The sequence below is a fragment of the Bison bison genome, unplaced genomic scaffold (genome assembly GCF_000754665.1).
Source record: "Bison bison bison isolate TAMUID 2011002044 unplaced genomic scaffold, Bison_UMD1.0 scf7180017864508, whole genome shotgun sequence".
NCBI lineage: Eukaryota > Metazoa > Chordata > Mammalia > Artiodactyla > Bovidae > Bison > Bison bison.
The window spans coordinates 16,579,237-16,598,298 of NW_011495064.1; the positions used below are offsets into that span (position 1 = coordinate 16,579,237).

General features: G+C 38.9%; 1 protein-coding gene across 5 annotated transcripts in view; it reads left to right on the forward strand.

Moving 5' to 3' along the window:
* LTBP1 (latent transforming growth factor beta binding protein 1) overlaps window positions 1-19,062 on the forward strand; it is a 379,548-nt gene that overhangs the window by 261,099 nt on the left and 99,387 nt on the right. For all 5 annotated transcript variants that reach the window (XM_010829829.1, XM_010829830.1, XM_010829831.1 and 2 more), the window contains 3 exons: window positions 2,284-2,406; window positions 8,220-8,342; window positions 11,362-11,484. In XM_010829829.1, the coding sequence (XP_010828131.1) occupies window positions 2,284-2,406; window positions 8,220-8,342; window positions 11,362-11,484 (369 nt within the window). The remainder of the gene's footprint in view (window positions 1-2,283; window positions 2,407-8,219; window positions 8,343-11,361; window positions 11,485-19,062) is intronic.

Sequence of the window (19,062 nt, forward strand, 5' to 3'; positions counted from 1 at the left end):
ACATTTGTTTCCTTAAGAGCATAAGTGCCACTAAGCTTATGTACTTATTCAATTCAAACTATTCAAACTATTCTATCCACAGGATTCTGGTTCCATGCAGTTATGACTGTGGCAAGTAAAGAAGGAAATAAACACATCAAGCTCTCCTAGATATTTCAGAGCGTTCTGGTTCATTGTTAATCATGGTAGTTGCCTGGCAAAATAGAATTTATTCAAGTATCTCATGAATGGTAATCTGCAATGCCTGTTAATTTGCTTCAAGAGAAAATATGGTCTTAGAAATTAATTTTACTCTTCTATTCTGCAGTCTCTGGTCCATGTATGATTAAAGGGAGCAGTTCATACAATTTTCAACTTAACATATTTGAAACCAAACCAGAACCTAGACATAACATTTTCACATTGCTGTTGGAATTTCCATGCCTAGTATCTAAGTTCATTCTGTCCCTTTATTTATTTTGGCTCCGATCTTTGGCTTCTTCTTTCAAGTAGTTTGCTTTCGGTATTTACGAGAGTGGACTCCCACAGCCAAAGAAAGGTTGGATAATTGATCAGTTGAAAGTGATATTTCCATTTGTCATGGAGTTAGGGTCACTTTACCATAATTAGTGATATTGTGAAAGTGCAGTAGAATACCTAGGCAGTGTCAGTTGCTTGGCTGTTTTCAGTATGCATATGGTGCACACATACAAGATGTCCCTGTGCATTATTTAATGATAATTACTGATAATCCTCTATTTCTGAATTCCATAATAAGAAAGATTTCATTTTAGTGAATTACAATGCAAATGAATGGTCGCTGACCTAAAACTAGGTTTCTGTTAATGTGTTCATGATTCTCTGTTAATACTGAAGTGGAAAGCTGTATTGCTTTTGTGGTGAGCATCGGGAAATGAAATGGATATAATCAGGAGCCTTTCCCCCTCCACTGTTTTCTGCTTTATGTATGAAAGACCTTGATTAAGTTATAGACCATTGTAAAGTGTAAGTCACTCAGTTGTGTCTGACTCTCTGTAACCCCATGGACTGTAGCCCACCAGGCTATTCTATTGATGGAATTCTCCTGGCAAGAATACTGGAGTGAGTTGCCGTTCCTTTCTCCAGGCCATTGTAAAATTAAGCATAACTTTTGATGCTTTGTGTATTTTGGGTACTTTTTGTAGTTAAAGTTTTTCTTTAAATTTTTGGTTGTTTATGCTCATTATATGCCTTTTTACTGCAATATACAGTGGACTTACCCTGGGGCATTCAGATCAGGCACAGAACTCAGATTTTTCCTTTTGAATTAACAGTATCCTAGTAGGAGCTTAACGAATGTTTGTTGAATGAGATCAGTGAATGATTAGATAATGATTATTGATATAATGCTGTGTTAGCAAATAATAAAAACAAAGTCATACTTTCTCTCTTCAACTGTTTCCATCTCTAGATTTAACATTGCCTATGCCAGAACCTCATAGTCAGGTTTAAAAGATGGTCTTTGGAGTTAGGCTGACTGGGTTCAAATCTGAGCCATCAATTTCTAACTATGTGACCTTGGACCTTGGACAACTATGTGAGAAGCTTTGAACTTCTCTAAATCTCAGGTCCTTCCTCTGTGAATTGTTAGCCCATGTGGATTTTGTTAACCATTAAGTGAGAGAATATATGTAAAGCCTTCAGTGACTTTAGACAGTCAGTGCTTGATAAACATTAGCTATATTATCTGCCTCTTCTGCCCGTACTCCACCTTCAGACTACCCAGTAGTCTTATTTTGTTTGTCCCCTAGATTTTTTTTTTCTTAATCAGATTCAATGCCATCTTAGAATTTTTGAAAGATTTTTTTTTCACCTGTTACAGATTTTCCCACAGTTTCCCAGAGTCATGAGTCATGTATCTTGCTTCAGTGATGCCTCACATTCTACTGAAATTCATCAGCTCCCTAACTAGACCTCCACACATCTGTGATTCTTTGGAATATTTTATCTTGTAGGGGATGCTGCTCTACAGCTATCCTCTCTTCCTCCCTCTCTTCCACAGTAAGCCTTCCACTGAATTTATTCAGAGCATGTTTGGTTCCTTTTTAGAGTTATTTTGCAGAAAGTAAATAAAGCCACGAAACCATTATATGTGCACCTCATACCAGAGCTTCTTTTCCTCCTAAAGAGCTAATTCGAAAGCTTATCTTAAAGAATCTGCCCCTCTTTTGAAGACCCACTGTTTCCATTTCTAACCACATTCAAATAATTCATGTTTTATTTCTTTTTTCTCCCCCTCTTTTCCATTATGCCACATTCTTTAAGATGTGGACGAATGCCTGGAACCAAAGATCTGCACAAATGGTACTTGCTCCAACCTTGAAGGATCCTACATGTGTTCATGCCACAAGGGCTACAGCCCAACTCCAGACCACAAGCACTGTGAAGGTAAGTAGTGCGATCAGATTTCTCATTTTATTTGAACTACACTTAAAAACGTGTTAGCGCAACTAGCCTTAAGAAAGGAAACCATACGACTTGTCATTTATTTAACTGGGCTTCCTAGAGCACATGTTGGTTGGTCTCTGAAAGTGAATCCTCATGGTGGTTAAATTCCTATTTATTTACATAGAGAAAAACAGTGAATTTTTTGAGAACATCTACAAACCACAGATCTATTTAGTTTTTTTCTAGTTGTAAAAACAGTTCTACAACTCTGTGAATATACTGAAAACTATTGAATTGTACAGTTTAAATAGATAAACTATGTGATATATAATTTTTTATTTTAATAACATTGCTATTAAAAATGCATTTGCTATAGAAAATGTAGCAAATGCAGAAAGGTAAAATAGATAATCTCTCAGCCTCATTTGTGGATATTCATATCTCAAGGATGTTTTGTATCATTAAGATTATGTACTGTGTCCAGTTTTCAGTCTTGCTTATTGTTATTTAATAGTATATCATGAGCATCTTTCATTAATAACTCATTTCAGACATTAGTTTTAAAGGCAGTGTAATATTCCAGTGTATTGCTGTTTTTGCATTTTCATTCTGTTCTTCAGATTTTGTAAAGGTGGAATAATTGGGCAAAGTGCTCTGTGTTTAACTATTTCAATAGAACACTACTTTCTAACTTTAAAATGTGTGAACACTTATTATTACATACTTAATCATGTGTTTGTTAAGCATTTGTATTTCCTCTTTTGTATATTTGTTAATATGTTTTACCATTAGTCAAGTTTTTAAGTCAGTGTATATGAACATGTTATATATAACAGATATATATATATATGTATATATTTAATATATACACTTTCCTCTAGAATATTAGTGTAATTTGCCCATGATTTCTCTAATTTTTAAAGTAATTTTAAAGAAGTTTTCATCTTCTCTGTGGTTAATTTGTTTCCTTTCTGCTGTCTTCCATCACTTTTATACTTAAAGGATGCTCTTTCAAAGGAAGGAAGAGGAAATAAGTAAACCTTTTTCTTTTCTTTGCTGTCTCAGTGAAAGTGAAGGGTCTAGGGTGGTAATTGGGAGAAAGCAATGGCACCACACTCCAGTACTCTTGCCTGGAAAATCCCATGGACGGAGGAGCCTGGTAGGCTGCAATCCATGGGGTCGCTAAGAGTTGGACACAACTGAGCGACTTCCCTTTCACTTTTCACTTTCATGCATTGGAGAAGGAAATGGCACCCCACTCCAGTGTTCTCGCCTGGAGAATCCCAGGGACAGGGGAGTCTGGTGGGCTGCCATCTATGGGGTTGCACAGAGTCGGACACGACTGAAGTGACTTAGCAGTAGCAGCAGGGTGGTAATTAATTTGTCACTGTGGTAGGGAAACAGTAAACAGATACCCTACTATAGACCTGTAAGAACTGAAGCATCTTCCACAGGCAGATTCATAGACATTTGAATTTTTCTATGTGATCTTCCAGTGATCCACTGTACAACCTTGGAAAAACAATCTCAGGTTTCCCAAAATCATGTCATCTCTAAAATTCAGGAATTAAATGCTGTAGAGGGAAAATGCAGAGTTAATACATGTTGAATGAATAACTCATGACCACCCTCTTCCTCCTGGCATTGCCATCCCAAATGAGCCTGCTCCTCTCTAATCTGTCTGCCTCCCACTCCAGAATTCACACCATCAATTGCTATCACCCCCTAGGAACACTTGTATGTTCCAGTCTCTGGGACACTGTGCAGGGCGGCTGCTTCTGTTCATCCTTTCTGTCAAGTGTATCAAGGAACCAATGCATTCCAGGCACTGCATATGTTACCAAGAGACTATAATCTCTCAAAGATGTATTATTCATTGAAAGAGATGCATAGCTGCAACAGCTAATTAGAGTTCACAAAGTACTAAGTGATGAAAGTTAAGTCACCAGTGATGTCATGTATTCCTGACATGTGAGGACCAGGACACTTTACCTTCTTGCTGTTCTTCCAAAAACCTCTTACTCCAGTCTTAATCATGAGAAAAACACGAGGCAAGTCCAAATTGGGGACATACTATGGATTCCTGGCCCATATCCTCAAGGCAATTAAGATTGTTAAAACAAGGAAGGACTAGGAGATGATACATCTGAACATGATGTGGTCCCCTGGATAGGATCCTGGAATAGAAAGAGGGCCTGAATGGAAAAACTGGTGAAATCCAAATAAATTTGGAGTTTAGTTTCTGGATTTTTTTAAAATGCAGTATATCATATTCTAGTTTGGATAGCCTGGAGCTGTGTGAGCATGGATAAGTAATCTCATTTCACCAAGCCTTACTTGCTCATCTGCAGGAAGGTAGCAGTAATGGCACCTAGGAGGGTTGATGTGAGGATTGTGTGAGATAATAGGATAACGAGATACTGGAGAAATATGGAGGTAATACGTGGAGGATGAGAGAAGGCAGAGGCAGAGCATGACATTCTGTGGTGGATGGTGTTATTCACCAAGTAATAGGCATGTGCAAAGTCCTGTTGCAGCCAGGTACTGTGTGACTAATTCTACTTGCATGCTCCTGAGAAGGCTTTACAGAGGTGTTGCTATTTGAACTTGGTTTTAAAATATTGAGTGCAGAGGGGAGAACCTTAGTAGGCAGAGGAAGCAGCACATATCAAAACTTGGAGGTCGGAAAGAACTGTTTTCTCCACTTGCCACTTAAGCGTGCCCTCTTCTCTCATTTTCCCGGTGTCTTTCCATTACAGCCTGGGATAAGATCAGGCAAGGTCCCCACCACCTGCTTGAGAAACCTGCATACTCACTGGTTGTGTTTCTTACTCCCCAATGTCCTTCCTTTTCACAATAATACATTGTATGACATCCTTTCTCTTTATTTTCTAATCTTTCCCAAACGACATCAACTTACAGATGCCAGATTCTGCTCAGAACATAAATCTGTTTTCCAGCACTGCAGTAACTGCCAGTTTCATTCTGTTGATAGTCCTAACTATTATCAGTGTCTTCACCTCCCTAACTCTTTTCAGGTTGTAAATATTAATACATTATCTAATGTATTGGATTGGCTGACATATTCATTTGGATTTTCCTGAGATGTTACAGAAAAATCTGAACAAACTTTTTAGCCAAGCCAGTATTAATCCATTACTTGTTTGAATCTTTTTGTATTTGTATCTCTGCATCTCTTTGTACACTTTACTGGTATATGTCCTAAATGTATAAATAACTAGAGATAGCCTCTATTTTAACTCCTATCAGAATTTATCATAGTAATATGTGCAAAAAGTCCTTTAAAGAAAAGTACCTTTTATGAAATATAATATTCTCTATTCATCCCTTGGCACACGGGAGAGAAGACATTTGTCCCACATGCCTATTTTATTGGAAAGTGTTCTTTTGTATAGAAATTTTATATCTCAATCAATAAAGGAAAAGATGCTTTTTTTTTTTGTTAAATGCATAGAATTATGCTGCCTTCGTTCCCCTTGGTCCTTTTAAAGACCCAGAGATCACCTTATTCAAGATAACAGAGTTGCCTGGAGTTATTCCAAATGTACGTATCATTACTTATAATGAATTACTTCTGACAGTCTTCCCAACATAAATGAGTAACTTATGTAGGATGTCTGGTGTACCCTGACAGTACTTGGCATGGAGGGTATGTTCTTGCAGCAGACATCTTCACATGGGAATGCTTAGTTTGTCATCCTCTTTGAGAAAATCAGAAAGAGGCCAAAGCACTAAAAATGTTGTCAGACATTACATGAGATCCAACCAGCTACATGAGCTTTTGTTGGTCTTAAGTTCTTGAACTGATGTCTCAAGTATTTTATAAAATGTGCTGAAAGAAAATATGATGTGGGCTCCTCTTTGCTGACAACCACTTAAAAAGCTAGTAGACTGAGTGTTTTGGAAAGGTGTTGAATCATTCGCAAGACAAAATTCTTAATTTCTCTGTTGGTAGTCAATGGTTGACAGCTAGGAATTATATACAAAAGAAGGGATTGATTGCACAAGAAGTGAAACAAAAGTTTCTAGTAAACTAACTGCTAGAAGAAATTAAATCAGAAACAAATTCCTGAACTCTGAATACATTAATAGTCAATGTGAGCTTTTTCAGGTTATGTGAGATAACCTGACTCACCTTGCTTGTATCAGGGTAAAATTCAAAAGGTTAATAATGCCTAACTGGTGGTTAAATGCAACTTTGCTTAGGAAGCAGGTAATTGTCAGTAATATTTAAGGGAAAGGACTGTGCAGTTGGTTGAGTTCTCCTGGCAAAAACTTGTAGATGCATTTTATTAAATAATAGGATATTTTCGGAAGGAAGCAATGCTGCTGCTGCTAAGTCACTTCAGTCGTGTCCGACTCTGTGCAACCCCATAGACGGCAGCCCACCAGGCTCCCCCATTCCTGGGATTCTCCAGGCAAGAACACTGGAGTGTGTTGCCAGTTCCTTCTCCAATGCATGAAAGTGAAAAGTGAAAGGGAAGTCGCTCAGTTGTGTCCGACTCCTAGCGACCCCATGGACTGCAGCTCACCAGGGTCCTCCGTCCATGGGATTTTCCAGGCAAGAGTACTGGAGTGGGGTGCCATTGCCTTCTCCAAGGAAGCAATAGTCAGACATTAATCTTTGGGACCTGGTTTCCTTTTTAGATTAGGACTTCTTTCTCCCACTCTGAGTATAGGGCTGGTGTGTTTTCATCCGTTCTCTCCAGTAATTCTCACAACAAACCTATAGTGCACGTGGTGAAGTTCAATACTACCACATTTTAATCATCATGAACTCTCACACACTGAGTAGCTACTCAGCAGGACATTCTGAGGCTGTATCTGCATAGACAAGACAAGACAGAGTCACCCAGTTAAACTGGATCAACCTCATGTCCAAACAAAAACATTCAGAAAATAAGTGCTGCTTCAGCCTCGTGTTCAAGTTACTGATGAGTCCAGTCTTTTCTTCATTTATGTGAATTCATTTCCACGATTAGAACACTTACAAAGAATTACGTTCTTTCTCAGTCAATAGCTTTTTGTTTACGCAAGGTATTTTGAAAACTCCTCACTCATCACTTTCTCTTTGACTTTCCAACATCTGTCATCAAAACAGGATCATTTCTCTTGGCTCTCCTTGTTACTTTGAAAATGAGCTCAGTGTCCTTTAACACAACTGTTTGATCTTACACTTTTTCAACTTCTTCTAATATAGTACAAGTGTCTATTTCCCTCCACAACTGCCTCCATTCTGGTTTTATTTCTAAAGTTCTTGGTAGAGCTTTAATTCTGCCTTCTTTCTTGAAACTCCATAGGTCAGCAAGCTGCTTCATAGCCATTGTTTTGTGCTTGAGATTCTTTCTTTATCAACTGTAAAATATTTCCTATTATGTTTGTGTTATACGCAGAGTGTGAGAGAGAGACATGGCAAAGAGCTTGATGTTGTATTGAACGCACTTTTATTTCATCATAATTTATCATCTATTTGTAATTATTTGTTTTCTATAGTCCAGCACACTGAAGTTGATATGAAGAACATCGGTGGGCTGATTCAAATTAAAATATATCATGCATCACATAGCAGAAGTACTATTATTTTTGCAGTAATAACCCTAGGATGCATTATAGGGGGCAGAACTTCTTTTTTAATGTTTATTGAAAATTTTCTGTTGTTTGGGTCATGCCATAAAAGTCCACCCTGGAAATGGGAGGCTTAGAAGGCAGTAGCTTGGATTAGGGTCTCAAACTTGAGCTAATGGTGTTTAGATGTAAGACTTAATGTAAAGCAATTGTCACTGTGTTTACAGATATTGATGAATGTCAGCAAGGGACTGTGTGCATGAATGGGCAGTGCAAAAACACCGACGGCTCCTTCAGGTGTACCTGTGGGCAGGGCTACCAGCTGTCAGCAGCAAAAGACCAATGTGAAGGTAGGTGTGTGGCAACATGAACTGCTGTGATTTCAGTTTAAGGCACCTGCCTTAAAAAAATGTGCACTCAGTAAAGCAAATGTGTCAGTGTGTTCTTGAGAAACTACCCAGATGATTGTGTTATTGTGCCAGAAAGCAAGGCACTTACACTTAAGTCAGGGAAATCAATGAAACAGGATTTAAAAAGGCTGAATTTGAAAAATATGGTATTAGTGATCAGTGGCTGGCATTACTATTGGAAAGAAAAATGGTTGCTCCCTGTGTAATTCCTTATATGCAGAAAATCAATTCTATTAAAATTACATGAAAGTTTCACACAATAGGATTAACATTTACTTAAAGGAATTATGTCTGCCTGGTATTACGTTGTGGAATATTAATGATTTAGTTTTTGTGTGCATTAAGCTTTTAAATTCCTTCCTTAAAAAAAAAAATCACTAAAGAAGACTGTTCAGGCAGACTGAAATAGTGTCTGCCTTGTGCTCAGGGATACAGTCTGTGCAGTGTGCTCTGTTCCTACAGGTGACAGTGAGGGTTCTGGGCCTTGCTGGGGTTGACCTTAGACTTTAAAAAGTTAGTTTTTTTCATTGAACTTCATACAGAATTACAAGTTGACCCCTTCAACAGCACATGTTTGAACTTCATGAGTCCATGTATTTGCAGATTTTTTGGTAAATACTTAGAGTATTACACCATCAGTGGTTGGTTGAATCCTCAGATATAGAAACGTGGATACAGAAGACAAGCTGTCGGGTTAAATGTGGACATTTGACTGTGCGGTGGTCAGTATCTGTAACTTCTGCATCATTCAAGGGTTAACTGTACTGTACTTCTCAGTAAGGAGGATATGTTTCCTGAATTTAAAGATGCTGTGGTATTGCCTGTGACAAGCACAGATATCCAGAATTCTTGACAAGAAATGTCATTTAAGAACAGAATACACACTGTACATAATCAGTTATTTTATGATAGGAAGCAATTTCTATCCATGTCTGTATGTAAACTTAAGATATTTAATGAGTAGAAAGGTCTCCTGAGGTAGTGTTATAAAAGAGACAAGGTATAATGATACTATAAAGGGATCTACCAATAGTATCATAACCTTCTTCTATTATCCCTTTCTAGAATATAGAAAGTCATTACAGTACCTAACCTAGCGGTGAAGACTGATCGGACACATACAAACACACTCATGTACACAGCTTAATTAGGTGATTTGTTCTTAATTCTAGTCCCTCTCAAAGTTCTTTATTTTATGAATCCTGGACTGTGCAAATGAATGTATGGTAAGAGTAGAGGTCCACACATAATATAATAAGGCTATCGTGTTCACAGGCCTTTCTTTTGAAGAGCCTGTGATGTCACTCCAAGAGAGAAGTCAGACACGGGAGAATCACTCACCAGGTTAGCAATAGGGTCACACCAAAATTTGAGAAAAAAGAAATAAAAACACACGTACTCCACTGTTCATTGCAGCACTGTTTACAATAGCTAGGACATGGAAGCAACCTAGGTATCCATTGACAGGTGAATGGATAAATAAACTATGGTACATATATACAATGGAATATTACTTAGCCATAAAAGGAACACATTTTAGTCAGTTCTAATGAGGTGGATGGACCTAGAATCTATTATGCAGAGTGAAGTAAGTCATAGAGAGAAAAATACCGTGTATTAACGCATATATGAAATCTAGAAGGACGGTACTGTTGAACCTGTCTGTGGGGCACGGTGGAGGTGCAGACGGAAAGCACAGACTTATGGACGTGGGAGGATGGGGGAAGGAGAGAGTGGGGTGAATGGGGAGGGTAGCATGGAAACATACACTACCCTATGTAAAATAGATAGCCAACGGGAATTTGTTGGATGACTCAGGGAACTCAAACTGGGGCTCTGTAACAACCTAGAGGGGTGGGAAGAGGTGGGAGGGGTGTTCAAGAGGGGCGGGGCATATGTATACCATGCCTGATTCATGTTGATGTATGACAGAAACCAATGCAATATTGTAAAGCAATTATCTTTCAATTAAAAATAATCACGTTACCAGTAGGCCCATATGTGTAAATATAATCAACAAAGTTTATCAGCAACCTCCATGAATTAAGTGCCCGCTGATTGGTAAAATACTAGGTTATCTGAAGAGCAGTAAAGAGTGTGGTAGACATGGGCTCTGCCTCAAGAAACTTAAAATCTAATGGTCAAAGCAGGTGATGAAATATATGGAATACATTACTTTGCCTTTTGTATGTGGATATGATGCAGGCACATGTGTGAGTCTGAGCTCAGGGTTGTGGTTACAGAACAAATAATCTCTACAGAAGATGTGAGCATCGAGGAAGAAAGATTCAAAGCAAACGTAGGTATCAGATAGGCTGAGAGCAGGGAAGGACCATTGTGTGCTGCTATTTTCCAATAAAACTTTATTAACAATAATAGGTAGTGGTAGGCTATAGCTTACTGATCCCTGCTTTAGGCTATAATAGGCCATAGTGCTTTTAAACTCTGAGTGTTATACTTGAATCTTTAGAAGGAGTTCTAAGAAGCTTTATTGTGATTCCCAGATTACAGCCAAGCATTTGCCCCTCATCAGTGCCCAGTGGATACATGTGTACAGATTCTTAGCTCATTGCTCATCTGGTTTTCCCTACTGAAATATTAATGAGTGACCTTTTTACTAGAGCTCAGTCTGAGTCACATGATAAAGATTCTAAATGAATTAGAAATCAGATGGTTTACAGATCTCCTTTACGTGAATGATTAAAAACTCACTTTTAGGGATTTCCATGTGGTCCAGTGGTTAGGAATCTGCCTTCTAATACAGGGAATGTAGGTTTGATCCCTGGTTGGGGAACTAAGATCCCACATGCTGCAGGGCAACTGGACCTGTACACCGTAGCTAGAGAGAAGCCTGCATGCGGCCACGAAGATCCCATCTGACACAGGCAAATAACTATTTTTTAAAAACCTCCCTTTTAAAGCACCACTTCTAAGTTTCCTTTTACTCTCTTGCTCACAGATATTGATGAGTGCCAGCACCATCATCTCTGCAGTAACGGGCAGTGCAGGAACACGGAGGGCTCCTTCCGCTGCGTCTGTGACCATGGTTACAGAGCATCCGCCCTTGGAGACCACTGTGAAGGTGAGAGTTGCTCTTGGTTACAGAATCATAAAATGCCAGAATCAGGATCAGGGAAGTCTGAACATCATCCTGGCTTCTGTCCTCAACCCCATACTTTTGACTTCACGGTTGAGGACTTTTGATCCCTGTGAGATATTTTGCCCAAGGTCACACAAATAATGCAAAGAAATGCGAGGATCCAGGTTTTGTCTGCCCTGCTCGGAGCAGTTTTTAAGAAAAGTTATGCTAGCGAAGTGTGTAAAGAAGCAGTGTAACTTTTCTCAGCTACGGATACTTTATCCTGAGTATCTCATTCTGTATAGCATCCATTGGGGTGCAGGACGAGTGGTCCCAACGGTCCAAGTAAGCAAAGATGAGTTAATTTTCCAGATAACTGTAAAATTTTAAAAGTCAGGCTTTAACTTAGAGCTTTTCACATAAAATATTTCTAAAAGATATCCCACTGTGAGTCTTCACCCACTTTCACTACCTGCCTTGGCTCAGAGCCCCTCTGAGGTGGTCGGGGTTGCTGTAGCCACTTGTCACCAGCCTGGTGCTTGTGAATTCTCTGGGTTCACTGTCCACCCAAGTAATGGCATTTTTTTCCAGTTTATCTACTGATTTGCTACTGTTAGATCCTATCAGTTGTGAAACAAGGAATGTGAACACAACAGAGTTTGCCTCACACAGTAAGGTAGAATATGCATGAGGTTCTGAACCCCACGTTTTATAGATGAGAATAAGCTCGTTTAGTGACTGGTTTTGTGACACATACTTCAGTGGCTCCAAATACTTTTCAGTTCCAAGGGTTGGGAAAGACCAACTGTATTGTATAGCATCCTTCTGCTCTGACCAGAGAACTTGATACATACAGTTACAACTTGTCTGGAGGGCAAGTAGGGGCAGTTTCCGAGGTGTTAAAATGTATGTTATTGTTGAATCAGTGAATCATCTTCTAGGATTTTATCCTAAGGTGGTAATGTTCTTTGAAGAGTTAATACCACCAGTGAAAAGCTGTAATCAATGTACCTATTTAAAAAGTAGGCAGATGATCAAGTGATAAGTCGAAAGAGTAATAATTGATTTTCTGAAAACTGTGAATGGGGAACACGACAATATCTGGGTAAATGTTGATGATTCGACATAATGGCATTCCAGGATGGAAGAGGCAGTCGTATTCTCAGGAACCAGTCATGGAAGGGTCTATTTTGGAAGTGGGTAGGTGGCAGGGCACATGCCAAGGTACTGAAAACCAACACGGACCCCAGTATGTATTCTGTCTGCCCTGTGTCCTGGCCTAGCCAAGAGGATAACCAGCTCACTGACTAAATCTTGGGCAATAGGTCCTTGTTATGGGATATATCCCTCTTATTTTGGCTGTTTTAATGTGTAACCATTTCACCAGGAGGCTAATATTTTTTATTCTAAAACCATTATGTGAAGAGCCAAATAAAAACTTTTACTCAGCTTGCTTGTCATTATTAGTATATATGTTCCATAAGAAAGCTTCTTTTCAGAAAAAGAAAAATTTGAGAGGTACAAAAGAGAAAAGTAGAAATTGATTAAACAAAAAGCTATGTAATAAAATGGACCAATTTCGTGTAAATCTCAGAAGAAAGAAAAAATTAGAAATCCAAAAGGATTTGAGCAGTATAGAGCAAATTAAAACATGAAAAGACAGTAGTACATTTGTATCTAAAATATATTGGATCAAATCATTGAAATGGGTACTTTTTAAAAGAAAATTTAAATCATAAAAATCAACCCAAGAAGCAAAACATCCGAAATAACCCATATCCCTACAATAAATTGGAAAATATATCTAAAGATTATCTTCAAAAGATAGAAAGAAACCTTCTTTTTAAGCATATCATCAGACTCTTCAAATCAGGGCTAATTTCTCTACTGTTCTGGATTATAAATAGGACTGGAGTCCATTCAATACTTCAGAGCTCCCTTTGAAACGATAATAGGACTTCAGCCCGCTAATGCCCAACAAGCACTGTTTCCAACCCTTCCTAATCGTACTCAGCTGTAATTAACTGAGCTGTGACTGTTCACATGCCTCTCGCAGCTGTGAGAGGAAGAGCCATCTTTCTTGTTGGCGTTTATATTTACATGTGTAATATTTTTCTAATAACTCTGGCAGGGACTGTGTTTTCTTACACTGTCATCCTGCAGTCCTGCTGGACTGCTCATGGGAGTCAGAATCCCGAGTATTGCGCTAATCTCCGTGTGCTCTCTACTCCAGCACACTCAGTAGCCACTCAGTCTGTGATGCTGTGTGGCCAGTTGTCCTGGTTATTAGAGGTGTTTGGCATCTCAGTCCTCAGAGGCTCTGCCTCTGATTTGTCTTCCTCCAGGCACAGTCTCTGCCCCTGTGCCTACCTTGGAGCAGTAACTTGTGGTTGCTGTATGCTAGTCCCTTGCAAAGCCTGAGAAAAAGATTTATACTCTGTCTTCCTTGTAGCCCTTCTTTCTGTTGGTCATTTCTTTGCAGACCAAGTCGAAACAGGGAAATGCTGGTATTTCTTACCTTCTGACATTTCTTTCCAAGTCAAAGTCATCCCCCATTTATTCTTTTATGCATTTATTCAACAAATTTTTGGGACTTCTCTGGTAGTCGAGTGGCTAAGGCTCCACGCACCCAGTGCTAGGGGCCTGGGTTTGATCCCTGATCAAGAAACTAGATCTTGCTTGCCACACCTAAAGATCCCACATACTGCAACTAAGACCTGGCAACAGAGAAATAAATAAACTAGGTCAGTAAATTTTTAAAAACAACAGCAACAACAAAAACAAACAAAAACCCAAATATTTGAGTGACAAGGATGTGCCAGGCACTCTTCTAGGTGCAGGATATACAGCAGTAAACTAAACAAGAAAAAAAGTCTTGCCCTTGGGTAGCTTACATTTCATTTGTGAGGGAGAAAACAATAAACATGATAAATAAGTGAACTATATAGTTTGTTAAATAGCAATAAATGTTAAGTGGAAAATTAAAGTAGGGTACATGAGGAGTGCTGAGGGAAGGAGGGAGAGTTTTAAATAAGTAGGCAAGCAGCAGCTAGTCTGAGATGATGACATTTGATTATGGGGGGAGTGTTCCATGAAAAGCCTTTGTGGAGGGAATTAGGAACTTGGTCATTTTAAGTTTGCGATGCCTATGATGACTATCCAAATGAAGATATCTGAAAGGCAATTGGACTTGCGTGTTTGGAATTCAGCAGTAAGTTCTGAGCTGGGATTCATCAGCATGTAGACAGTGTTTAAAGCCATGAAGTTGGATGGAATCACCATGGGAGTGTATGTAGCTAAGAGAGAAGTGGTCCAAAGACTGTCATGGTCCCTCATTTAGAAGTGAAGAGGTAATAGGAACAAGCAAAGGGGTTTGAGAAAAAGTGGCAAGTGAAGGAGGAAAACCAGAATCCAAGAGATGAAAGTATTTCAGAGAGGGAGTAATGAACCTGTGTTAAACATTGCTGCTAGGCAAGATGAGGACCAAAAGTTGATGGGATTTAGCAAAGTGGAGGTCATTGGTGACTGGCAGCAGTCTCAGTGGAGAGGTGACCACGACTGACTGGTGCTTTCTTTAAAGCCTGATGGCCAACTCCTACAAGAAATCTTTTCTTTCCTAGAAGAAGTCGCTCTTTCATATTACCTTCAGCAGTGGTGCTGGACAATCCCACATTGGGCTCTCTTAATATTCCAGCTACTCTTTTTTTTTTTACTTTCTAGAGGTCTTGCAAAAATATGTAAACTAAACCAGATTCTAATGTAATGAACTGTTTTAAAATCTGTCCAGTTGTTTTTGAACTTTTAAAAATGCTTTCTTTTCTTCACATATATTATTTCTCCTAGACTTTGGAAAGTGAAAGAAAATTATTTTAGGGAGAGGTGAACAAAGCCGATAGATTTCCATTATGCTAGGGCATACTAGGTAATGGAGTGTTGTTCCTTAAATTCATATCCTTGGTATTCTACTTGCTGTATTTTGATTTGAAATTTTTCACATAATGCTAATGGTCAGAGGTGCCGTTTCTTATTTTGTCTCAGTTTCCCAAAGAGCAAAGAAAGAAAGGTAAATCTAAATGTGGATCTCTTACTCAGCACCCATTAGGATGCTGCTGCTGCTGCTGCTAAGTCGCTTCAGTCGTGTCTGACTCTGTGTGACCCCATAGATGGCAGCCCACCAGGCTCCCCCGTCCCTGGGATTCTCCAGCCAAGAACACTGGAGTGGGTTGCCATTTCCTTCTCCATTGCATGAAAGAGAAAAGTGAAACTGAATTCGCTCAGTCGTGTCCGACTCTTAGCGACCCCATGGACTACAGCCTTCCAGGCTTCTCCATCCATGGAATTTTCCAGGCAAGAGTACTGGAGTAGGGTGCCATTGCCTTCTCTGCCATTAGGATGGCTGTGAAGCTGTTAGAATAAATATAGAACAGTTGGAACTCTCCTACCTTGCTGGTGGGATTGTAAAACGATGCAACCGCATTAGAAAACTTCAGAAGTTAAATCTACTGTGTGGCCCAGCCATTCTACCCCTCAGAATCTACTCAAGGAAAAGCATATGTTAACACAAAGATTTGCATATGAATAAAAATGTCAGTCACAATAGCAAAACTGTAAGCAATCCAAGTACTCAGCATAGGAGAAGGGTAAACAAATCAGGAGACATTGATACAACAGAACACTACTCAGCAATGATGAGGGGAGAGCTACTGATACATGTGACAAACCAAGATGACTCAAAAACACTACGCTGACCAGAAGCAGCCACACAGAAAAGGGGTACAAGTAAACCTTTGGGGGCATTGGAAATGCCTGTACATTTTTTGATAATGGTTGATCCAGATTTTTCCTTTAATACATGTTTTATGGCAAAGATCCACCAACAGTAGACTAGAATATTCCCATTTGTCTCAACTACTTCAAAATCATGAAATTAGCAGAAAGTTTGGTCTTAAGAATTATTTTCACAGAATTTATATCTAAGAGCCTTTTCCCAGTTAAATTTTGTTTTAGGAATCTTGATACACCAAAGGTCAGTTAACCAGTGAATAAACCAGTTGTTGATGCATTCAGGCTTTGTAAGAGACACTTAGTCCTCCGTGCTATTATCTTTCTTAATTGTATTTGTGCATATTTCCTTTACTGACTCTTTGATGGCAATTAAAACACCCAAGGCACAAGGTTAACAGGAATGGAGATTAGACAAAAAGACAAAGGAAAATGTCTCCAGACTTGATGTTTGTCACTACAGAATAACGTTCTTAGAAAGGTGTTTCATTCATTCCTTTAAAAAATGTTGCATTTGCAATGGTGTAAGAATCCAACAGTGGATCCTAAGAGATATAAATTGATACAGAAATGCCTGTGCCTTGGTTGTGATGGTGGTTACAAGCATGTGTTTACATTTGTCAGAGCTCATTGAATTGGACTCTTAGAAGCATTTGTAATATGTAAATTACACTTAAATGAAGTTGGAAAAACACTAAAAAAGTAGTAAACTATTTTAGTTGTGACAGTCACATCAGCTGTGGTTTACATTTTAGGATCAGTATTCAGAAACACTTTGAAAATGGGTGAACTTCATAATAATTTCTTTTGATAGAGTGAAATTATAAGGTGCTTCTCTTTTATCTGCCTAATGAATGGTACAGAGGGCAGTTAATTACTTGTTCGGATTCTATGAGAAATACTTAATTCCATGTGCCCACATTGTCAACCAGACAGCAAGGAGAATAGACTGCAACAGTCTTCACATTCAGTTCTGGGCATTTTCATGTATTTTAGTTGTTGTTCAGTCGCTAAGTCTTGTCTGACTCTTTGCGACCCTATGGACTGTAGCACACCAGGTTTCCCTGTCCTTCATCATCTCCTGGAATTTGCTCAAACTCATGTCCATGGAGACGGTGATGCCATCCAACCATCTCATCCTCTGTCGTCCCCTTCTTCTCCTGCCTTCAGTCTTTCCCAGTATCAGGTTCTTTTCCAGTGAGTCTGTTCTTCACATCAGGTACCAAAGTATTGGAGCTTCAGCATCAGTCCTTCCAATGAATATTCAAGGTTGTTTCCTTTAGGACTGACTGGTTTGATCTTGCAGTCCAAGGGACTCTCAAGAGTCTTCTCCAGCACTTGAAGTCCAGCACAGTTTGAAAGCATCAATTCTTGGGTTCTCAGCCTTCTTTATGATCCAACTCTCACATCCATAGCTGACTATGGAAAAGCAATAGCTTTGACCTTTGTCAGCAAAGTGATGTCTCTGCTTTTTAATATGCTGTCTATGTTTGTCATAGCTTTTCTTCCAAAAAGCAAGAGTCTTTTAATATCATGGCTGCAGTCACCATCCACAGTGATTTTGGAGCCCAAGAAAATAAAGTCTGTCACTGTTTCCATTTTTTCCCCTTCTGTTTGCCATGAAGTGATGGAACCAGATGCTGTGATCTTAGTTTTTTGAATGTTGAATTTTAAGGCAGTTTTATCACTCTGCCCTTTTACCTTCATAAACAGGAGCTTTAGGTCCTCTTCACTTTCTCCCATTAGGGTGGTATCATCTGCATATCTGAGGTTGTTGATATTTCTCCTGGCAATTTTGATTTCAGCTTGTGATTCATCTAGCCTGGCATTTCACATGATGTATTCTACATAGATGTTAAATAAGCACGGTGACAGTATACAGCCTTGATGTACTCCTTTCCCAGTTTTGAACCAGTCGGTTGTTCCGTGTCTGGTTCTTACTGTTGCTTCTTGATCTGCATACACATTTTGCAGGTGGCAGTTAAGGTGGTCTGGTATTCCCATCTCTTGAAGAGTTTCCCACAGTTTGTTGTGATCCATGCAAAGGCTTTAGTATAGTCAATGAAAACAGAAGTAGATGTTTTTCCAGAATTATCTTGCTTTTTGTATGATCCAATGGATGTTGGCAATTTGATGTCTGGTTCCTTTGCCTGTTCTAAATTTAGCTTATTCATTGGAAGTTCTTGGTTCACGAACTGTTGAAGCCTAGTTTGAAGGATGTTGAGCATTACCTTGCTAGCATGTAAAATGAGTGCAGTTGTATTTTAGTAGCAATCTTATTTGCAAGAAATACCATAACATACCAAATTCTGAGCAAACAAAGAAGGTTTTGTCCTTTAGGTTTCTTCAGTGCTAATAATTTGAATCTTACACATACAACGGAATTGAGACTCATGGAGTGTGTTAGGAATAATGAACTTTGATAGGAGTAATTGAGGTTATAAACAACCCTTGTGAAAGATCTGCCTCAAGTTCATGCAGTGAGTGGGGTCATTAATTGTCTTACATGCTCACAGTCAAGACTCATTAGTGCTTACATAAACCGTTTTTAGTTGGACATATGTTACAAGTATATACATTTTTAAGAAGTCCAGACAGCATTATACCTGTTTGTGATAACTTCTGAGTAAATGACTTCTGATTTTGCTCATTCCGTTGCCTTCCAAAAACTCCTCTTATTACCACTCTGCCACTGTTCACGCTGCTGTCAAGGCTTCAAGTAAGTTCCTTCTATTACACAAGCTACCTTTAATCTTCACAGTATCTTTCTCTAAATTCATGTGACTCTGGAAGTTGGTA